Source organism: Triturus cristatus, chromosome 10, assembly GCF_964204655.1.
Source record: "Triturus cristatus chromosome 10, aTriCri1.1, whole genome shotgun sequence".
NCBI classification, from domain to species: Eukaryota; Metazoa; Chordata; class Amphibia; order Caudata; family Salamandridae; genus Triturus; species Triturus cristatus.
The window spans coordinates 816,943,989-816,966,635 of record NC_140593.1 but is presented as its reverse complement, the minus strand read 5'-3'; the positions used below and the strand labels follow the sequence as shown (position 1 = coordinate 816,966,635).

General features: G+C 44.9%; 1 protein-coding gene across 1 annotated transcript in view; it reads left to right on the top strand.

Moving 5' to 3' along the window:
* Positions 1 to 7,656: 7,656 nt before the first annotated feature.
* Positions 7,657 to 22,647, top strand: part of LOC146790058 (uncharacterized protein C16orf96-like) — a 346,006-nt gene continuing 331,015 nt past the window's right edge. Inside the window, exon 1 of the mRNA XM_085628406.1 lies at positions 7,657 to 8,212. Coding sequence (XP_085484532.1) covers positions 7,808 to 8,212 — 405 coding nt within the window. The 5' untranslated portion in view covers positions 7,657 to 7,807. The remainder of the gene's footprint in view (positions 8,213 to 22,647) is intronic.

Below are 22,647 nucleotides of genomic sequence, written 5' to 3'. Positions count from 1 at the left end.
CACATTTCTCAGAGAATCTTGGGATGAATTTCGCCATGTAATCAACCAGGCCTAAAAAGGACTTTAGTTCTTCTTTATTCGTGGGAAAAGGTGCGTCTTCCACAGCTTGAATTAGGCTATGTTTAGGCCTGATCCCTTCAAATGAAAGATTGTGTCCCAGGTAATCCACTTCCGTTACTTTGATCCTACATTTGTCCCGTTTTACAGTCAATCCCACTTCGGACAGTCTTGCACATACTTTTCTAAACACAGAGTCATGTTCCTTTTCATTAGCCCCATAGACTAAAACATCGTCTTGGAAACACAAACTATTCGGGATGCCATCCAGTACCTTTTGCATAATTTTTTAGAAAACAGCGGCAGCTGAAGCAAGGCCGAAAGGCATCCTTCTGAACATGTATGTGCCGAATGGGGAGGAGAAGGCGGTCAAAGGCCTGGACTCCGGTTGGAGTTCAACTTGGTAGTAGGCCATGGACAAGTCTATAACAGAGAAGAATTTGGCTTTTCCCATAGTGCTCAGCATTTCATTGATATTGGGGAGGGGGAAACGCTCAACCCAAATATTCTCATTGAGGCTGCGCAAGTCAATTCAAAGGCGGATGTCTTGCCCGTTGGCTTTCGAAGCGAAGACAGTGGGGGCTAGCCACTCCGAGGCATCGATAGGTTGTATGACGCCTATATGGCACAGTTTGTCAAGTTCGTCTTTTAATGGCTGTCTTAAAAGTAAAGGGAATTGGCGAATTTTATGCACAACAGGTTTGTCCCTTGCCTGATCTTTATTTTATGTTGATATTGTTTCAACAGCCCAAGATCATCTGAAAAAAGGCGTGGAAATTCATCGCAGAGAGGTCTCTCCAAGTCCGCGTCTTTGACCAGAATGACCTGATCCTTACTATTAGGATCGAGAATGATGCCAAGCTCCCTTTGATGTTTCCACTCTAGGAGGTTAGAACCTGTACTCACAAGATATACCTTCCCTACCGTGGATCTACCTTTGAAGTTTATTTGCGCTTCCACCATGCCTACCAGCGGAATAGGATCTTTAGTGTAACCATGTGGTGTAATATCAGGTTTATTTATTATCATGCCGGGATCTCCCTGAATTTTCCTGTAATCCTCCACATTTAGCAGAGTAAAAGGAGAACAAGAGTCTGCAAAAATTTCAAAGGATTTGTTGTTGAGTAAGATGTTGCATTTAGGGTACTCCGTGACAAGACTACCGCAGGAGCTTTTTACTTGAAAAACGAATTTGAGATGATCGTCGCTACTATCATTGTTAGCTTTGACTTGACTGCTATCTCCATCCCTGCACACTCTTGCTAAATGACCTCTTCTGTTGCACTTCTTGCAGTGGGCGTTACGTGCTGTGCACAAGGGACTGTTGGCTAAATGGTTATTACTACCACATCTGTAGCATTTGAGGCCAGAATGTTCCCTTATAGGTTTGTTGGGTAGTTCCCCTTTACTTCTGACTTTCAATACGCTATTGGTAGGAACGTCAACCTGTACTGTGGCCACCACTTCTTCTGATACTTTTATTTCTTTCATGCACTTGGCAGTGTGTTCAATCGATTGGGCTATAGAGATAGCTTCTTCCAACGTGGGATTTTTGGACAACAACTTTTCTTGAATCCTGCTGTTGCTCGTACATCTTACTAACTAATCTCGTATTAGAGAGTCATTAAGATCCCCAAAGTCACACCTTTGGGTTAGGCCTCTTAAGGCCGCAATATAGTTTTTCACAGATTCACTCTTGCCTTGAGCACGGTTGAAAAATTTGTGAAGTTCTAAGACAACATTTATTTTATCTCCAAAGTGGTTTCCTAAATTTAGCAGGGTGATTTCATATGCATCCAGATCATCTTCCTCATCTAGTTCCGGTTCAGGCAGGGTCTCGTACACTTTACGACCATGAACACCCAGATTATGTAGAAGAATGTGCTGCTTGCGCAACGCAGAAAACCTTCCCCCCCACCCATGGCAATTAAATAAGACTCAAATAATTTGGTCCATTCCTTCCAATGGATATCAGGTTCTCCACATTCATTTAAAAATGAGGGGGGGTTGACATATCCCTGGTGTGCACATGCTTAGTAAAGGAAGAATTGGAGAAGTAAACGACCCAAAAAAAAAAGAAAACATGAGGGACCCAGGAGGATGCAAACTAGCACAAAAATAGAGGAGAAGGCCAAGATAGGGGGTCCCCGACACCCCGTATCTCCCCCCCCCCTTATTTTAACCTTACACAGTCAAAATAGGAGGATGAACCACTGGAGAAAGTAGCGAAAATTTGGCAGATTCCTGCAAGGCAGTTCCAGCACTGGCTGGGTTGAGAGGAGAAGAATAAATGAGGAATGGTTCAATAGTAGATATGAACAGAGTAGGAATGCAGGCTGTTGACACTTGAGCTGGCGTCTCACAGGGAAGATGCAGGGGAAAACACAGGAGAAAGTCAAAGTACTTCCAAAGGGGGGGCAGCGTAGGTGAGTAGCGCTATGACAACCAGCGCGGAAAAGGAAAGAAAAGGTTATTTCACCTCACCGTAACTTGACGAACAAGAACGACATTGCCCACAACACCTCCAGATGAAAAGGCTACTCTGTCGTAAGCACAGCAATCCTGGCAATGAGGCGATCTGCGGGGAGGTTCCACCTGCTGGTGGGCGTGAATCGACGCCCAGGAAGCGCGTAATGGAAGGCAGGGTCGCCGGGAGAGCTGCCGGTGGAATGCGGAAGCTGCCGCTGAGGAGGGACTGGAAATGTGATGCCTCAGAGGAGAAAGGTCCACCGGAGCCAGAAGCTGGGGTGGGAGAGCTGCAGTTCAGCATGAGGGCACAGCCAAAGTCACCTCCTTTGGAACAGGAGGGAAGGCGCTCACTCTGACATTGGCGCAGCGGTGGTCGCGTACCTCTCACTCCGAAGTCACCACGCTGATGAAGTTGGGGCCCCAAAAGCATTAAAGTCCAATACAGAACTGCTGAGCTGCCAGGAAAAGCGGAGAAATTCAGTCCACAGAAGCACCCCCCGAACTTCCAAACTGGAGAAGGTCACTCATGCAGCTTAAGGAACTGAATCATCACAAAAGGCTGCGGGGTGAAAGAGTCCTTCCCTGGAGCTGGAAGCCGATAGCGCACTTAGAAGTAACGCTGAACTGCATAGCTTCCTTCAATCCGAGTTTAACCCGAAGGCTGTTCTGCCAAAAGCAAGTGCGATGCTGGCTTCTTAATTTATGAGAGCAAAACAAAAGGGGGAGATGACCTGTTCTGCCCCCCACACAGGATCGTCGCCAGTGTTGTAATAATATCCAATATGACACAGAAGGAGTCTGGAAGAATGTGGATACTTTATTCAGGTCATCCGCTCTCTAACTGCGAAGCACACCGTCAACATTCTAAGGTGAGCTCCCGGACATTCTAACCAAGGGTAGAGGGAAGGGGTGGACGGGAGGTACCAAGGGGGGAAAGGCAATAGGGTAAATACAACAATATCAATATCTAACAATGAATTCTCCCATGCTAAACTACAAAGAAGGAAGGAAGAGCATAAAGAGGAAGATGTTGCGACAGAAATTTAACAGCCAATTAAGAAGAGTCAGATCTGGAACTGCAGATAATCGCAATGTCCTGAATCTTCTAGGAGAAATTTAACAGCGATGAACTAACAGTTGACGGAACCACACACAACATAAACACACGTGGCTTAACAACGCGATCACTACCACAACTGTGGCGTTACCACACGTTCCTTTAGAACGCAAGTCATTTAAATGACTTGCCTTACAGGGGCACTCGACATTGGACTAGTATAATTTATTATTCCAACTCCAGTCGGTGTATCAGTAGGGAAGGTGTTGTACTTTAAATCCAACACCAGTCCAACACCGCGTTCCCTAAAGCAAGCCGTTGTTATTACTTGCATGCCAGGAACATGTAGTACTGACGTGTTTGATGAAGTGACCGCGTTGTAAAGGCACTACTTGGATTAGACTGTGTCGTAATGGGTGTTTTCCGAACTAATACCTTAAGAAGCACAATAAAGACAACTAGTCAAGCCTGAAAAAATAAACTATTTAGAATTTCATTTTAAAAAGAGTATATAGTTAAAAAAAACAATAAAAATGTTCTGTTATGAAACTTACAAAAACATGAAAATGGGCTTGTTAAAAAAAAAATACAAAAACATCAATACGAGAACGCAAAAAAACTCATTATTGATGGTTGTTTGTCCTAAATACCATGCGATGCAGTTGTTGGTCACCTGTGGTGGGTTGGGTACAAGCAGCCAAACTCTGCTGCCTCAAGGCCATGTGCACAGGGATTGCATGTCCATGTAGGGTTAGGCACAAGCCTGGCCAGACCCTGCCAATTCCGCTGCACATGGCTGAAGGCAGTGCGAAGCAGGGTTAGTGGGTCATGGTGGCATGGGTGCAGGCCCTGTGGCCAACCCCTGCTGTGCATGTATGAAGACATTGTGCAGCACAGCTTGACTGCCCTTGGTACAATGGTGTTGGACCACTGGCGGTCAGTAATGTTAGCAGAGAGGCGAGCGGGGTGCCACACACGCACACATACACACCATGCACACTCACACCCATTCATTCACCCATGCACACACAGCCATTCATAACACTCACTAAGAAATACACATACATTCATACATGCACGCACACACTAAAAAAAGACAAACACATAAAACTTACCTCAACAGCAGCTCTCGGACAGGGAAGCCTCGGAGGTCCCACAAGGGTTGGGACTGGTGCCTTCCACGATTGGCTGACCTAAGGTCAGCTAGATGGCAGGTGCCAGTCCCAATCTTGTCAAAGAGTCAGTGAGTCTGTTGACCCTACCCCACTCTGTGACGAGGTGTCACTAATTGACATTTTGCCAGGCTGAGGAGGTCACGCCAACAGGGCTGTGAAAACCTCAACCTGGCAAAGTGCATCTCAAGCAGCCAAGAGCCGGCACATTTAGTGCATATCTAGCTCCTATGTTCAGCCTGATAGACACTGTTCTTGTCTGGAAAAAGGTGTGTGGCCCCTCAGCTCATACGGACGGGCCGCTGCTGCGTAGAACCCTGGCTGTTGGCCAAAACCTGAATTTCAATATGTGGAATATCTGGTGCTTATAAGAACTTATTGTATGTCTAAATAAAACTTCAAAATTGCAAAAAATAAGCATAGTTAAATTGTAGTTATGCTGAGAATACCTGTTGTAACTGAAGAATGGTCCGTATTCAGATGGTATCTTCATGTAGTTTATTAGGTAATAAATAAATGAATTAAGGTACAGATGAAGGAAGAAACAAACCCCAACAGGAGCTGCCTGCTTGCCTAAAATACCTAAAAACCACTGAAATGTACTAATTATGAATAGGTGACCTAACTAAAACCCTAGCCTTTGTCATGCACTGCCTGTGACCTCACATATGACGTCCCTCACATGTTAAACAACATCATTGATGACATCGCTGATGACATCGCAAATGACATACTTTATGACATCCCTCACCCAAGCTTCTATCTGTGCACACAGCAGACTTGATGTCAATACCAAGCTTGATTCTATAGGCAGGCAGAGCTCAACTGGTGGCCAAGTGTCCCAGTAGGTGTGAGGACAGAGAGCACCCCGTGCTTGGAATGGAAACAGAGAAGGGCAGGTCCTCACTATCCAAGAGCACCTGTTTGTTACTGATAGGTGTCGGTCTCCTACCTTTGAAACGAGTTCCCCCATTGCTAAGAAGTGCTGGTACACTCCCTTTCAAACTAAGGTGCAGGTTTACGCAGTAGCTTTCAGTATCTCCTATTCAAAGCACACAGTTTCTAAGCACACGTCTTTAAAGCACACAGCTGAACCTCCTACTGTTCATGTCATAGGCGGCTACTGGGGATCTTTGATTCTCGCTGGCACTGGGCACGGAGGGTTATTAAAAGGTACACCTGGCGAAACTAGGACTGTATTCCCTGACTGGCATCTATCGGGTACAGACATATTTTCTACAAGCGTCTGTCTGTGTTTTGGATTTTTTCCACAGACCCTGTCTCTTCTGTGCTTGTGTTTCTCCGGCGGACGCAGCGCTCTGGCGCAGGCACCCCGCTCTTCAGTGACCTGCGCCATTGTTCGTGGACAAAGCGTGGTTGTCATCCTCGGCCTTTGTGGAACGTGACACCCCAGGAGCCCCTGTCTGAGAGGGCGGCCGCTATAATAGGAGCAGCGTCCGGCCCAGCCTGCGCTCTTTGCCTGTCTATTGTGTCTTGGCCGCGCCGAGAGCAGGTCCCGAGAAGGCAGGTTGCCTGTAACTAGGAGAAACATTGCCCAAGTGTTCCGGCCTCTGACGGACAGTGCAGGAGTTCCCGTGTCCAGGCAACTGGCAGAAACTTTCTCAGTCACGCAGGCGTGGTAGGAGCGGCGCGAGCCACCTCAAGGCGCACGGCAGGAGCGCGAGCCTCTCTGCAGCCCTTCAGGACAGACTCCCGGACATCAGGGCGCGGGATAAGGCATCGGGGCTTGAGTCAGGGCGGCCACAGGACTCCTTCAGCAGTCCGGGACGCACTGCCACACGCTAGGGCTCAGTCCACTGTCTCAGAACTCACTCCAGCTGTCACTGTGGGGGCTCACCCAGCATCCCGTCACTCACTGTAGGGACCGCAGGACTCACTCTGCATCCAGTCACTGACTGTGGAGACTCGCTCCAGCAGTTGGGAGCTCACCCCATCACTCAAGAATTCACTGCAACACCCCAGGAATTTCTCCAGTGTCTCAGGACTCACGCCTGCACCCGAGGACTCACCGTGGGAACCAAAGGACTCACTCAGGACCAAAAGATATACTCCAGCACCCTACCACTAACTGAGGGACCACAGGACTCACTCGTGTCCCCAAGACTCAGTGCAGCACCTCCGGATTTACTCAGGTTCTAGGACTCACTCAAGTGCTTTTGGTTCACCCGAGAGCCAAAGGAATACTCAGCGACCACTCCAGGTCATAGGGCTCATTCCGTCACCCCTGGAGCCAGTCATACACTGCAAGGCTCAGTTCAGTACCCTGGCAATCACGCGGGATCTTCTAGACCAACCTTTCAGGACACACTGACGTACCTCAGGCTTCACTCTGCGCCACTGCACTCCAACCAGAGCCTATCCAGAGCATTACTCTGTATTTGTGCACCTCTTGACCCACTGCAGTGCCTTCGGACTCATGCCAGCACCTCAGAGCTCATGCCCTCATTTTGACTGAATCAAGCAACTCATATCTTGCTCCAAAAAATTAGTACTCAATTCAGAACTAATTCTAGGACATGTTACCTTATAACTGGCTGCGATAGAGGGCAACTGGCAATCTAACCAACTGGATTTCATGAAAACTTATTTCAGGAGTAACACCATTGCTGTTTCTCTCTTGCACTCACAGGCTACTTTGGAGTGACTCCAGCAAATCATTGAGTACTTGTTTTCCTCATTAAACACTCGAGCCTCCAAGAAGTTCTCCAACTTCTAAGAAGTCCCCAAAGCTCCTCTTTGTGCACCCCTCCATTCCAAGACTGCAGGACCGACTCTAGCACGTCCAGATGCACCCCTGACCAGGAAGCACTTCAAAATCTCCAGACATTGGGATAGATGATACTTCTCACACAGGAAAATTACCCGATTCACCAGAACCAACACCAGCGCCTAGGAAGGCAAAGGTCATAAGTTGCTCTGGCACCTCTTCTTGTTATGGAAACCACTAGTCAGCTGTGATCTTGACTGCACCTTCCACAACTTTGGGTGCCCTGCAGAGTCTCACCCCAGCGCTTCCCTCCAGGCTGCCACGATGAGCATCTCCATGTCCTTCAAGGAACTGGTGAACCTGGCCATAGGTACCCCGGAGGTGGGCGCAGTGAACTTCAACGCCCTCCACTGCCTCCTTCACGGTCTTCTTGAGCACCTCCATGTGAGCGACATCCAACGGGACATCCCGAAGGAGGAGCAGGACTTCATCAGGCTCTCTCTGGGCAATGCCATTGTCAAGGGTGGTGACGACAGCTCCAAGTCCCTCTTCCACCACCTGCAGGACAGGATGTCCAGAGTGGAAAAGCAGCTGCAGCACCTGAATGAGCCGCCCACGCTCACCAACCTCCTGGAGCAGACTCATGCCAGCAACCAGCCCGTGCAGGAGATGTGGCAGCTGATGCAGCTCCGCAAGAAGATGGAGGCCAACGAGGAGGGGGTGACCAAGGTAAGCGTTGAGACCTCCGTCATAGGGCCACAGCCAGTAGCCACAGGAGGGGTCGAGCCACTGAGCTGCTATGGGAGGTTTCAATATGAGGTTTAATGTCCAAGTAGAGAAAATCTCTAGTCTGATTGAAATATCTTTTATGCGGTAAAGTAGCTGAGTGTCAGAGACGTTTTAAGGTATGGGCAAAGTGGCCAATTGCTGGGGCACCCCCCTTCCAGGAGGCCCCTTACGTCCTTCTGGGTTCCTGTTTCACCTTTTAACATATAGTGCCACATGTATAAAGCAATTTTGCATTAGTAAACCAGCTGATTGGCAGAATCGGTCTGTTTGCGAATGCGAAAAAGTATTTTCCCATGTATCAAATTTTATTTTGTGATTTGGTAACCTGTTACTGAATCGCAAAATGGGTTTGCGATTTGGTATTTGGAAGGGGCGTGTTCAGGGCGTCCCTTCCAAATACCAAATCGTAACGGTATGTGAATGTTTTGCGACCGTGAATGCGGTCGCAAAACATTCGCATTTTACCACTTCTTTCAAGTTGGTGGTAATCCATTCGTAAATGGGAAGGGGTCTCCAAGGGACCCCTTCCTCTTTGTGAATGTATACAAAAATGTTTTTTAGCAGTAGGCAGTCGTCCAACGGACCCCACGGACCACTGCCTGCTCTTAAAAAATTAAAGGAAAACTTTTCATTTTTCTTTTTGTACAGCATCCTGTTTTCCTTTAAGGAAAACATACTGTTTTATTTAAAAGCAATAACAGACGTGGTGGTCTGCTGACCTCAGCAGGCCACCATCCCTGTGATTTATGCAGTTCCTAATGGGTTGCAAATTGAGACCTACCTCATTAATGTTCATGAGGTAAGTCATTTGCGACCCACAGGTATTCACCGAAAGTGTTCAACACACTTTCATACATGCCGTTTTGCGATTTCCTAATTGCAAATCGCAAGGATTCTCAATTAGGGAATCGCAAAACGGTTTCTTAATACATATGGCCCTCAGTTCAATATTGTTTGGCATCATGTGACTTGAATTAGCAGAAAATGGGTAACAAAATTCAAAGTTTTAGTTGCAGGGGACTGGCTCAAGCACAAAACATCTTCCATGAGACATGTTTGACCAAAAAATGTGTTGCAATAGACTTTTTCAGTCCCCTTGCCAGTTTCTTGTGTGACGTTTGAACGTGAGCTATGCCCCCACATTTCCTTCACTCTAAAGATACCACAAAGTGCATTTTACATAATTTATGCTTTATTTTGTGAGAAAAATGTTCGATTTTGCACACACTTAGTCAAGACTCACTGTAGAAGATGGTTTCCATTTGAGTCGAGCTGCAGCATGAGTATTAAATTATCACAAACAATGATGGATACCGTTTTTTTGTTTAAAGTAAAAACTTGTTTTTACACAAAAAGGCCAGTTTATAACGAAGAAGAATGAAAGCACGCAGACGTTAGCAACTTCAGAAGCCCGGTTATTCGCCCAAATATGTATTAGCGCCTAAAAGGCAGTAGCTTAAGTTGAGCATTCATTAAGTAGCAGTGGTGGCTCCTCCACTGACAGGGCAGGAGAGGGGAGGAGTGGTTTGCACTCCCTATGTGTGCATGAATGGTGGGCCGGCCTTCTAGGGCCGGCCAATCAGCCATGCACACTTTGCATGTTCTCCACCCAGGCTGCTGGGTGGAGAACATGCCCAGGCACCCCAGTACCCATCTGAGCGCCGATCCACAGCGCTCAGACCAATCACAATGCTGCATTGCAGCCTTATGATTGGCTCTGGGGAGCCTGGGTGTTTCCTGGGTGCTCTGTTCCTGTTCAGGGAGAGACGACGGTGGAGAGAGCGGCAAGACACAGCGAAGAGGTACTCTTTTTTTATTTATATCATGCGCACGCCCTCCCACCCCTGATCTATGCCAGCTGTAACTGTTCAGTAGTTCTCAAATGATTCTAAGGGTTGAATAATTGGGTTGTCTTAATGCTCATCCAAGGGACTCACTGGATACAAAACCTAGCTCTGCTTTCTTGGATTACCCTACTTTGTGTTCCCACATGTGAGAGAGCAGTAGAATCGGGGTTCAATTGGGCAATTTAAAGGGATAAATCCAAGCCGTGGCGATCGTTCCATAACATAAAGAGGGTGAGAGCACACTGCCTCACATCCCAGCACTCGGTTCGCCCCAGTGCATCATGGTAAATGCAGTGTATGATAATACTTACTTCAGTGACTGTCTTCAGATTTTCACCTTTGTTGGTGTAGCCAGTGCTGTGTATCTCTAGACTTGTGTTTCAAGATAGTTGTCCTTCTTCAGTAGAGAGCAACAAATCGTTCCATAACATACCCAAAGTGCATCAAAGTAAATTGATAGAGGTTCAGAGACTGGAAATGAGCACGTCTGTGATTTCAGTTCAGTGGCTTTCTGGTGTCAGGAAGCTTTCAGCTTCTTGTAAAGATGGGGCAGGCCACCATACAGGTGAACAGTAGGGTGTGGGAATGGCCAATGATTCAAGGCCAGGGTGGCAAAGGCTGCCAGGAGACCTTGGACTGGCAGCCAAGGATGTCATGAATCTTCAGTGGCCTGTATCTAGAATTCCATGGGAAGGTCATGATTTTCAGGTGTCATTGGTACCAACAGGTATAGGGGCAACCACTGGAACATTGCGAGTGCTTAGTTCCATAAAAAATTAGCGCACAGGCCAAAACATTTCTAGAAACCAACCACTGGCATTGCCAAATAACAGGGCTCCCTAATCTTGATTCCACCTACCTAATGCCTCTTTCATACGCCACCCTAGACTTCTTGTCTTTTTACCCCATTCTCTAAAATACTTTTTTCTTCGCTGCTTTTTAACTTTGTCAATGCTTTCATATCATTCTCTTTCTTCTTCTTTCTCTTTTTTCTGCATTTTTCTCTGTTTCTCGGGTTCAAAGTCTGATGATGAAAAAAAGTCCCAGTTCCTGAATTTTACGTAATTTTTAGCTGCTAGATTTGTTCCAGTTAAGGTTTTCTTGAGTGATTCAACTATAGTAAAAGTAACAAATCCCCTCTAGAAATATGAGCAGGGAAGTCAAAAGCTTCCACGTTCTGCACCTATTTGAAGCCTCATACTCGTTTTTAAACTGGCTGGAATGCTCTATCCCCCTTGTGTTCTTACCTTCCCTTTATATGCCTTGATTTTGATTCCCACAAATCCCAGTGGTGGAGTTTATATTGAAATCATACGCTCATCCAGAAAGTTTTTATGTTTCAATATTTTTATTTGGGATACAAGAAGCAAAATATCACAACCTTGAGAAAAACCAAGAAAGGTTAGTCATTGTCATCTGAAGTACACATGCAATATTAACTAACCACTGTACTCCCATAACCAACATTCAGTTATTTCCTTCCAATCAAATTCTGACCTTGTTTCCACTTTCAAGACACTGTGTGCAAGCAGTATCCATCACTGCCACTTTATATTCTGCCCAGTCTCTCCAAAGCACAGCAGTCTTGCTGGTTGGCTTCTGTAGGCATCTGTCCCATCACCTCAGCAATGTCCAGGGCCCTATACTTTGAGAAGTACTCTCGGTTTTGTGCACAATGCGGAACATTTCTTGCCCTCGAAGAACATATATCTAAGCCTCCACCAACTAAGTCATGATTTTACCAACCTCCTCCCCTCTGTATCACAACAGTGGTTGTCGTAGCGAGGTCATTAACCACTCTGACTTAAAGTTCCCAAACTTTCAGTTTCTATACCCCACCTCTTGTTCATTGATGATTCTCCACAGTCGGAAGTAGGGGTAAATGGTCAGAAATTCCCCTAGGTGGAAACTCAAGATTCCTAATGGATAGATCAGAATCAAAGAATGTGAACAGGTCTACTTTCCTAGAAGAATGGTTATGAATCTTTGTGGAAGAAGGAATACTGCCTGTCACTACTTAGTCAAAATCACACATATTCCTTCAGCCCGCAGCATTCACAAATGATTCCACCACCCACACATGTATGTATACGTGATCTATCCTAGTCAACATCCATGGCATTAAAACAACATCCAAGTGAGTCAGGTATGTCAGCCAGTGTCCCTCCCTGTTTATCCATGACTCCAGCTTGGAGATGGGGGAACGGAAGGCATAAACACAGAAATGTGTAATTTGTTGTCCCGATTGGCTGTCACCTAAGCATTAGGCCTGGGCAGATTGCTGCTAGGCAGAACTCCGCGAAGTACTGAAAAACCCGCCACGCTACACAGAGTTCTGCAAGCGGCGGAGTGTATTAAATTGCACAGTTCGCGTTGATTTTTATAGCCGGGTGTTTGTCCTGCGCTAGAAGATCACCGAGCACCATGTGCAGCACAAGAGGGCACTGCTTCTTTTTGCCACTCGAGTAGATGTTCTATTCGAGTGGCAGCTTCCTCAACGCGAACGGAAGATTTCTCAACGCGGGCGGTCACGACCATCCGCAACTGCCCGTGTTGAGAAATCTAGCATTGGATTTTCCTTGCTCACACTCACCAACTTAACGCAAGTTTTTTGGAACTCCCCGTGCTCCATAGAGTGCAGAAAACTGCAAACTCTGCGAATGGAGTAGAGTTCACTGCCCGCCCTGGCCTACTAAGCATCATAATTACCAGGGACCAGCCATCTTCAGGATAGCATAAATGGTACGGTTTGCCAAACATGACAGGAGCAAGTACTTTCGGCCAGCTTTATTTTATCTCTCAAATCATTAACAACAGCCCTTAAGCTAGGCAGAGTCGTGCACATCACTCTAACCTCCACCATCCCACAGTGCATCCACAACACTGGCATCGCAGTTGTCTGAGTATCCCCAGCCAATAAAACAATATCAACCATAAACCATAACTCACATTTACTTCAACCCATTGCAAAACATCCCACACCTCAAACTAATGTGCGCAGCACCTGAACTACCTGCCACCCAAATGTAAGAAGTGCCTGTTCCCCTAACATCATAGAAGATGGAAATCACATAAGGAAAAAACGCTAAAGTTAAAGGTCAAACCAAAGGAGGATGATTCAAGCTGAGGAAGCATTTCAAACCCAACTAACATTGTATAAACAGGTGTCCCCCCCCCCCCAGGGGAACAACATTTACAACGCAACTTTTACAACGCACTACACTTACAACGCATTTTTTACAACGCAACATCCATTACAACGCATTCCATTACATAGCATGACACTACAACGCATTTTTAAAAACTACCTTTACAACGCATTCCATTACATCGCATACTACCTTTACAACGCATACCATTACAACGCATAATATTACACTACACTATCCAACACTTACCCTACTGTTGCACCCCCTGAAGTTAGAATAGTATTTTTTACCCCTATACTATCCAACACTTACCCTACTGTTGCACCCCCTGGAGTTAGAATAGTAATTTTTACCCCTATACTATCCAACACTTTCCCTACTGTTGCACCCCCTGGAGTTAGAATAGTAATTTTTACCCGTATACTATCCAACACTTACCCTACTGTTCCACCCCCTGGAGTTAGAATAGTAATTTTTACCCCTATACTATCCAACACTTACCCTACTGTTGCACCCCCTGGAGTTAGAATAGTAATTTTTACCCCTATACTATCCAACACTTACCCTACTGTTGCACCCCCTGGAGTTAGAATAGTGATTTTTACCCCTATACTATCCAACACTTTCCCTACTGTTGCACCCCCTGGAGTTAGAATAATAATTTTTACCCCTATACTATCCAACAGTTACCCTACTGTTGGACCCCCTGGAGTTAGAATAGTAATTTTTACCCCTATACTATCCAACACTTACCCTACTGTTGCACCCCCTGGAGTTAGAATAGTAATTTTTACCCCTATACTATCCAACACTTATCCTACTGTTGCACCCCCTGGACTTAGAATAGCAATGTTTACCCCTATACTATCCAACACTTACCCTACTGTTGCACCCCCTGGAGTTAGAATAGTAATTTTTACCCCTATACTATCCAACACTTACCCTACTGTTGCACCCCCTGGAGTTAGAATAGTAATTTTTACCCCTATACTATCCAACACTTTCCCTACTGTTGCACCCCCTGGCGTTAGAATAGTAATTTTTACCCCTATACTATCCAACAGTTACCCTACTGTTGCACCCCCTGGAGTTAGAAAAGTAATTTTTACCCCTATACTATCTAATACTTACCTTAAATGCAATTTAATATTATGCGTTGTAATGGTATGCGTTGTAAAGGTAGTATGCGTTGTAATGGAATGCGTTGTAAAGGTAGTTTTTAAAAATGCGTTGTAGTGTCATGCTATGTAATGGAATGCGTTGTAATGGATGTTGCGTTGTAAAAAATGCGTTGTAAGTGCATGCGTTGTAAAAGTGTGTGTTGTAACGACATACATCCCCCCCCCCCCTATGACTCAACCAATAGTTCTTTCAGAAAGATATACCGTTAAGCAACTCTAGTGGCAACTCTCCAAGAAATGTGCCTTTCGGCGGACATTGCACGCTCTCCAGTGTCAACAGCATTCCTGTTTCCCATCTATCCAGCTAGTCCCAAACCTCTTGTGGTAAGTAGATGTGCCTTGACCTGCCATCAGCACCAACCTTTAGTCTATGAGTAAAGATCGTAATGTATTTCAGACCAACATCTCTTGGTCCTTTCTTGACAGCATTAACATTTCCCTGCTTTCTCTGGAAGGCCTATGTGATGCTCAGGAAGACCAAACCCATTGCTTTTTCATACTGGATCAAGACCTCCACTCCTAGTAGATTGAATGGTGAAATACGTAAGGAACCTGACTATGAGAGGCTTAGTAGGAGCCCCAGGAGGCAGGAGGGATGCTGGGGAGAACATGGGCCCTGCGTCCGGTTTTGGAAAACAAGATGAGAACCCCTAGGCATGCAAATTGCTTTCTCCCAGACTTCAGTAGCCAGTTCAGCGCAGGGAGCCTTGAACCATCCAGGGATGCCTATGAAATGGATATTGCTCCCTTCAGAGCGTACTTGTTTGACTCTCTTCAGAAGATATTGGGAGTCATTCTGGAGGGACTGCTCTGTCTTCATAAGTTGCTTCACCTCACCAGAAATGTTCCTCAGCCCCAGAGCGTTAGTGCCCTACTAATCTGGAATTTTCCTAAAGTCAGGTCAGTATTCATGGAATCAGTTTTGTGACCAGAACTGCCTTGGAGCTGATGAACACCATGTTCTAAAGGGAGAGTTTCAGTTCATGAGGTGCCATACACTCCAGGCAAAGGTTGTCTACAGGTGCCCGAGGAGAGATTTAATAAAATAATGCTTTGTCTAAGCTATCCATTTGTTGTTCCTCTGCCTTGGACCATGATTTCAGGTCAAGGAAAAACTGAGTCAAAGAGCTTTATTGCAAGGTGCAGAAAATGCCAACCAAGTCAGCGTGGGTGGTACACACAAGGTCACATACTCATACTGTATTAATAAAGTATCTCAGCAGGCACCAACGTTTAGTTTGAATGTATTTTTGAGGAGGTATAGGTAAAGAGGAAATTGAGACTTTAATGTTTTAAGGCACTGCTCTTTTAGAGAGGGTCAACATCAAACAGAACAGAAGAAAGCAGAAGGGGTAGTAGATTGGGGCCATAGATCAGCACAATTGGGCAAGGCCAAGGATGTTATGTGTCGGGGAGACAATCAGTGTTGGCACCCGAACAAGATAGGACACAGGATGTGAAAGTCCAACCATGTGCTGTTTGACATTGCTCCCTTGTTGCTCCGTCCACCGTCCATTGCAGGATCTGCGGGAGCCACTGTAGGAGCCATCACGTGGCTCATCACTGCCTTGTGGCCTCATGGCCTCGTGTTTGTCGGCCCATCTTGTTGGCCCCTGTGCGGCTCCTGGGTAGCCCAGAGCTCGGATTCCGTATGCCGCTTTGAGTCAGAGCAGCTGCCGCCTTGCCTGGACCTCACCGCCCTGCAGCCGGTGCTCCGCCGCTGGTCAGCCTCTGTGCAGCCTGGAGCCTGCTTGTGCCGCTTTGTACATTAGATACCTAACCCCCTTGTGGCCCCTAGGCACGGGCTCTGAGGTGAGGGCTTGCTCCAGGAGAAACATGTCTGCAGCAACAGTAGTCACAGCCAGATGGTCTGCGCAATAGCGAGTCCAGTGTGATACGGTGTGGTATGGTTTGGCAGAGAGGCGCCAGGAGTCACCAGCTGCTAATTTCCAGTCTCTTGTACTGGTCATCACCGAGAAAAAGTACATGCTATTGATGCTGGAGGTGCCAGATGAACTGAAGTTTGTTCTGCAGTTTGAGGCCCAGGCCAAGGCATACTATGCCTGCTTTGCTATCCTTGAGATTATTGGTGGCAGCTGGAATTGGGGTTGGTTGGTACCTGAAGTGAGAAATGGAAGTACGTGCATGAAGAGGCGTGTGGAGAGGTGGCTTGGTGGTTTCGAGGTCAGTGTGGCATTGTATAGAGTGCACAAGGCGCCTGCGATCCTCTTGAGTGTGGAGGAGGGCAGCATTGGGCCAGTGCGGCGGGGGAGCAGTAATCCAGGCCCTTAGTTCATCGTTCCATCATACCCCCATCTCTGCCGGTTTCGATGTCACTAAAGAAATTGCACTCTGGGCACCTATTTCCATCAGCTTCAAATAAAACAAATAAGAAAATTAGCAGTTGCACTAGAGGCTTCCAGCAGCAACTTTCCAAATTTAATTTATCAAGTTTTAAAATCTTTTTTTAAGTAGACAAAGTTTTGCCCAATGACGTCTTTAGTTCCACTCTACCAGCGCTTCCAGCCTCGACTGTGCCAGCTTCGTACACTAGCCCGGATTTCTGGACCTATAATTGCTTTTCACCACTGAATAATATAAAGGAGATTCCAGAACTGGTTAAAGCCAGGTTGATGGGGGGGGGGGGGCAGTGAGTGTTTTTGGTCTTCATTGGTATCTGGAGTTTCTGGGTGTTCGGGCTTGGGTCTTGGCCCCCAGAAGATCTATCAACAGTTGCCCTAGTTCAGCCTTTCGAGGAGGGGGGCTTTCTCTGCCAAGGGCTCTGAAGTCTGTCCATTGTCATCGCGCTCCTCTCATCAGGAAGGTGGTTTCAAGTAGATCTAGAAGCTTACCCTCCAAGCGGCAACTGTATCAAAGCAGATGTGGGGGAGGAGGTGGTCTTTGCGGAGGACTTTACCTTGCCCGACATTGTGTTTTTCGAGCTGGGAAAGGTCAAAGGATTTCCACTGGTAGTTCTCCTGTGAACTCTATGGAAGATATGGGTTATTCTATGTTGAAATCATCTACCCGCCACCTGCGTCCATCTCTACGGCTCTTATATCACATCTCATCACCGCTTGAGGTGTCCGTTTTTTACTCAGATCATGATCACTTTCTTCTTTCGAGTACTCAGTTGAATAAAAGCAATGGAGGAGCCAGGTGTGGTGTTCCATCAGAAACTCTGTTTTGCAAAAGTTTTATCCCCAATTTTGTCCTTATTAGAGAAATCGGTCTCTATCTCTGATCATGTATTAGACATGTTGTCAGCAATTACATTTGGAATACTGAATGTAATCAAGATAGGTTGCTTGAATGTAAATAATTTTGCAAATGATGTTGATGTTAAAGATAATGTGAGGTCTTCGTGGCAGTCCGGAGGGGTAAAGGATGCCTTTGTCCAAGTGGGTAAACCAATGTGAAATGTGATGTCCCAAAAAAATTGTTGTTTACATAGTAATGAGAAACTTGGCTTAAGCCAGCTGTTTGGGGACCATAGTCAGAACATGCCCTCACTGGCGGATAAGGTCGAGATTTTCCCGATGTTAAAAAAAGGCACAAAAATGGAGTCAACAAATCTGGGAAAGAGACCGGACCAGTGTCTCAGGCAGGAGCAGGGGTTGGTGTTGGGTGCAAGGTTGATCCTTCCCTTTTTGAATTGCAAAAACGGGTCCCTGTACCTGGTTTCTCAGAGCAGGAACCCAAGTCAAGGCCCTTGTTGCCAAGTCAGGTAGTGGCTAGAAAGAAACATTAATATAAAGATCACTCTTTGAATACCCGAAATGTTGATGTAAATGCTGCTCAAATAGCTCCTGATTTCACATCCTGCCTTTTGCTCAATTCTGGGGCTACAGGTTTTGCCCCGAGGTCTAGGGAGCGTGTCTTCCTCTTGGATGGTTCAGTGCCCTAGATTTTATTTTGTTATTCGACAATGAGTTTCTCCTGGTGAACAGAAGCTCTATCCTAAATAACGTTTGGGGGATTGAAGCATTAAGGCTGGAATAAAGCAATGAAATTGAAAAGGCGGTCATTTACTCCTCTGCTCCGACCCCTCCCTTGTTATTGTAAACCTGATTGTGCAAATTTGTGATTATTTTTTAAAAAGGTGGATTGATGTTGTGCCTGTGATGACGCACTTAGAGACCACAATTAATTTTTTGGAATACACAAAAAGAAAATAGGTCAATGATGGTTGCTGCAGGGGGGCATTCTAATGTTTTCCAACAGGGTCACCTAGGGATTTAGTTTTCTCGCTTGGGCAAAGTGGTCAAGAAGTTAAATCTTGGAGGATCCTGTGGCTATTCAACTAGCTATTGAATATAATTATGAACTCCATAAGTGGAGTTGGGTGGCAGGAGGGCTCAACAGTACCCGCCTGCTGTAAAACAGAGTGAGTCTATGATGTAGCTCGGGAAGGGTTGCTTCTGTCTTGGAATCTGGCCGGGCTAGGACATGATGAGGCAAAACTGAACTCTCAAGACTTTAGCTGGCATATGCATCAACGTAGGCTTTTGCAATTCCTTAATTGTGATTATTAAGGAATCGCAATTAAGGAATTGCAAAAGCCTATGCATGTAGGAATCGCTATAAAAATAGCGATGCCTACATATTCCTTAATTGCGACTCGCAAATTGCGGGTCGCAATTAAGGAATGCCCTCCCATTCATTCCTATGGGCCTCCAGGCCCATAGGAATGAACTGGAGAGTGCATGAGAAATTTGCGAGTAGCAGTAGGTACTCGCAAATTGCTCATGCAATTTCAAGGGTGCAAGGGTATCAAAATGACACCCTATTGCACTCTTGAAATTGATCTGTGCACATATGTTGCACACACACATGCCCTAAGGGCATGTGTGTGCGCAAAATGAAACTTTGGAAAATGCACAAAAGTGCATTTTTCAAAGTTTTTCCAAATTACCATGAAGTTCAACTTCATGGTAATTTGCTCCCCCTATTAGCGAAATCGCTATTTTTTTTACTTTAATGCATTGCATTTAAGGAATCTCAATTTGAGATTCCTTAAATGCAATCGCTATTTAAGTAATCGCAATTTAGAGATTACTTAAATTGCGATTTTTGCATTTGGGATGATGCATCCCAAATGCAAAAATACCTGTCGCAAAGGGGCAGATTCTGAGAATCTGCCCGTTTGCGACCGGTTTTGGCTTTGATGCATGTGCCTGTGTGCCTGTGTGTCCTTTAGCTTTAAGATGAAAAATGTGTGCTCCATTTTGAATGATTCTGAAGGGGATAACCTTATACCTACTTATGAATCCCACATGGAGGAGTTTGTGAAGTAGGCTCGTCTGATAAAGGTCCCAGCCGCTGAAAAAGTGGAACCTCGGTTGAAGGCATTAAATCAGGAAATAAATCTCCTGATAAGGAAACAGCATTTGTTGTGTTCCTTGACAAGACAGCATGAAATTGATCACCTTAAACATAGAAGATGTACATATAAAGCACAAGAGCACAGGAAGGGATGGGATGTTAAGTAAATTAAGCTAAGAGAGGCTGCAAACTCTAGCGATTCTCGGAAATTCTAGTGCTTGGCTGCTGAATATTGTGATGCTAGGGTGACTGCAGATGCTATTCCCATCCCTGAAAATGCTTGTGGGTGTTCCATCTCCAAGATGTACTCCAGTAACATTGAGGAAGTGGATTCAGTGGTGCTCCATGTGGCTTATGGGATGGGATGACTGCGGCGTATGGTGCTTCCTCTGTTGCTGAGATCGTTGGCTTTACAAAAATATTCTAGAGCTTCTGGCGCAATGGGGCCCGATAAGGTTCCTCTTGGGGTTATCAAAAAGGAGGCCACTCCATGGGAATCTTTTCTTGGTCCACTATTTGAATATTGCTGTTCTCATGGTAAAAAATCCCTCCGCCTTGGAAGGGTGGTGTTATTGTTCCATTGTTTCAAAAGGGACCGACAGATAACACTAATGGAGACAACAGGCAAGCTTTTTGCCGAGCGTGTCCTCTTCCATTTACAACAGTAGATGGAAGAAAATAACATCATTACCCTGGAACAAGCAGGTTTTAGGAGAAATTATAGTACCATTGAAAATGTTGCAGTCCTCAAGATTAAATTATCAAAAATAATGCTGCTAGGTCAATGTACAAATAATTTAAGCAATAGGGCTCTGACATTAATCACTTTGAGATTAATTACCTGAGACTTACTTGAAAGTGATTCTTGAGCGTAAGGCAAACACAAGCAGCAATAGAGACAGAAACATGAACCATAGATGAGATCACTAGCCTAGGTCTGGCAATATCAGGGGGATGGTGTAGTGCAGCGGGTATCAAATGTAGGTTGAGAAGATCCAAGATACATTTTCAGGTTATCCCCTGATGCCTATTTTATGTGGATATTCTTAAAATCCTGCATCGTGGCATTAAACCTGGGTCGACGTGGGACACCAACCATAAAGATAGTAATCTCCATCTATGCACTTTAAAGGTTCCCTTGCAGTTATAACTGTGGGCAACAACCTGCATTGTATAAATGCAGGCATAGATTTTGTTATTGAAGGAAAGCACAATTAGTCCTTATCCTCCATAACCCGTGGTAAGTGGATAAATACCAGAGCAGGATATCACTATTCCCAAGGAATTCCCTGATCTTGCTTCCATTTCCGACAATGTCTTTAAAATAGGAATCAGGGATGCTTTGTCGAACCTCATCACATCACTCTTCATTCTTATGTCATGCAAATGACTTTCTTTATTTATTGCTCTTTAAAGTTAATCTATCCAAGTGATCTGGAACTCTGCACCATACATCTGTCTGTAGCCAAGATCTGAGTTCCCTTCCCTGAACCTGTTCTGTAGTACTTGGCCACGTTAATAGCTTATATTTTTTCGAATATAAAAATATGCTTTCTACTAATTTTCAATCTCAAGTCATCTCTTGAAATCATTCATTCGACTCTTATTCAACAAGTTTTTCTTCTTTTTTTAACCTAGTTGAATTCCATCTCATATCACAGAACATTATGGGCCCACATGCGTGTATGAGAAGTCTCAATGCATCTCACGCCAAGTGCCTCGGGAGGATGCACACCTCATTAGAGTACCTACATATCCCAACACCAAGTACAACAACATTTTCAGTTCATCTCCCCATAGTGTCACCATTCACATAAATGTTATTGTATCAATAGTCATATCTGTTCTTTGCCTCTGGCACAAATGTGATTATATCAATATTGACATGTTTTCACTGTCTCTGATACAAAAAACAAACTTCCTCGTTCTTTCTTAGTTGAACATTATCTGGGCTGATATATCCTTGTCAGTTGAACACTTTCATTAATTTCACTACTCAAAGTAATCCTTATATCAATAATTTCTTAATTATTTACATTTTGCCTATTAGCTACTTCACTGTTAAAAACGTAATCTGAACTGGAAGTTTAAAGTATTTCGCAAACAAAAGCCTGATTACTAACTCCACAGTCAGGCCCAATATTTGTTGTGTGACCTTTGTGAGAACCCCTTATACTGAAAAAAACAGTGTCACATTTAGTGTTGCTATCTCTTATTTCTATATCTACAAGCTATTTCCACTCCCCACATGAATGTGGGGACCAATTAGTTTCTACACCAACTATATCAATTACCCTCATCTTTGCTCAAACAAAAGAATGGACACATGCACTGTTAAAAAAAAGCTTGATTACTCACATGCTGATTCCTCCAGTTTAAATGTATCAAACATCTTCAGAGTAGCACTATTTCCCCGTTGCAATATGTAGAACAAAACAATCTGTTCATTAAATGTACCCTTATGCTATAGTATAAAAGGAAAAAGAGTTGTAATTACTCCTGAATCTCTACTATAAAAAGCATCACAGTTCAACTTTGTCATTTAGACCATTTGGTTGTAAACTGTTAGACATGTAGTCCATACATATTCCCTTCTCATCAGCATGGTTTCCAAATTGCCTCCTCTGGCCTATGAATTTTCTCTATACTTTGGAATCTTATCTGGTTGAGATTATGCTATGCCTCCAAAGTACCTCCATTGGCGATTTGGTGTTTTTTGTATCAATATTACTTTTATAAAAGTAATATTCTTACTAACGACATCAGGCAGGCAGTCATCCGAACAATATGAGTGAGACTGGCAGAACACAAATCAGACATTAGGACAAGAAATATAAAATCAAGTGTGGCAAGACACTTAAGCAAAATGAAAC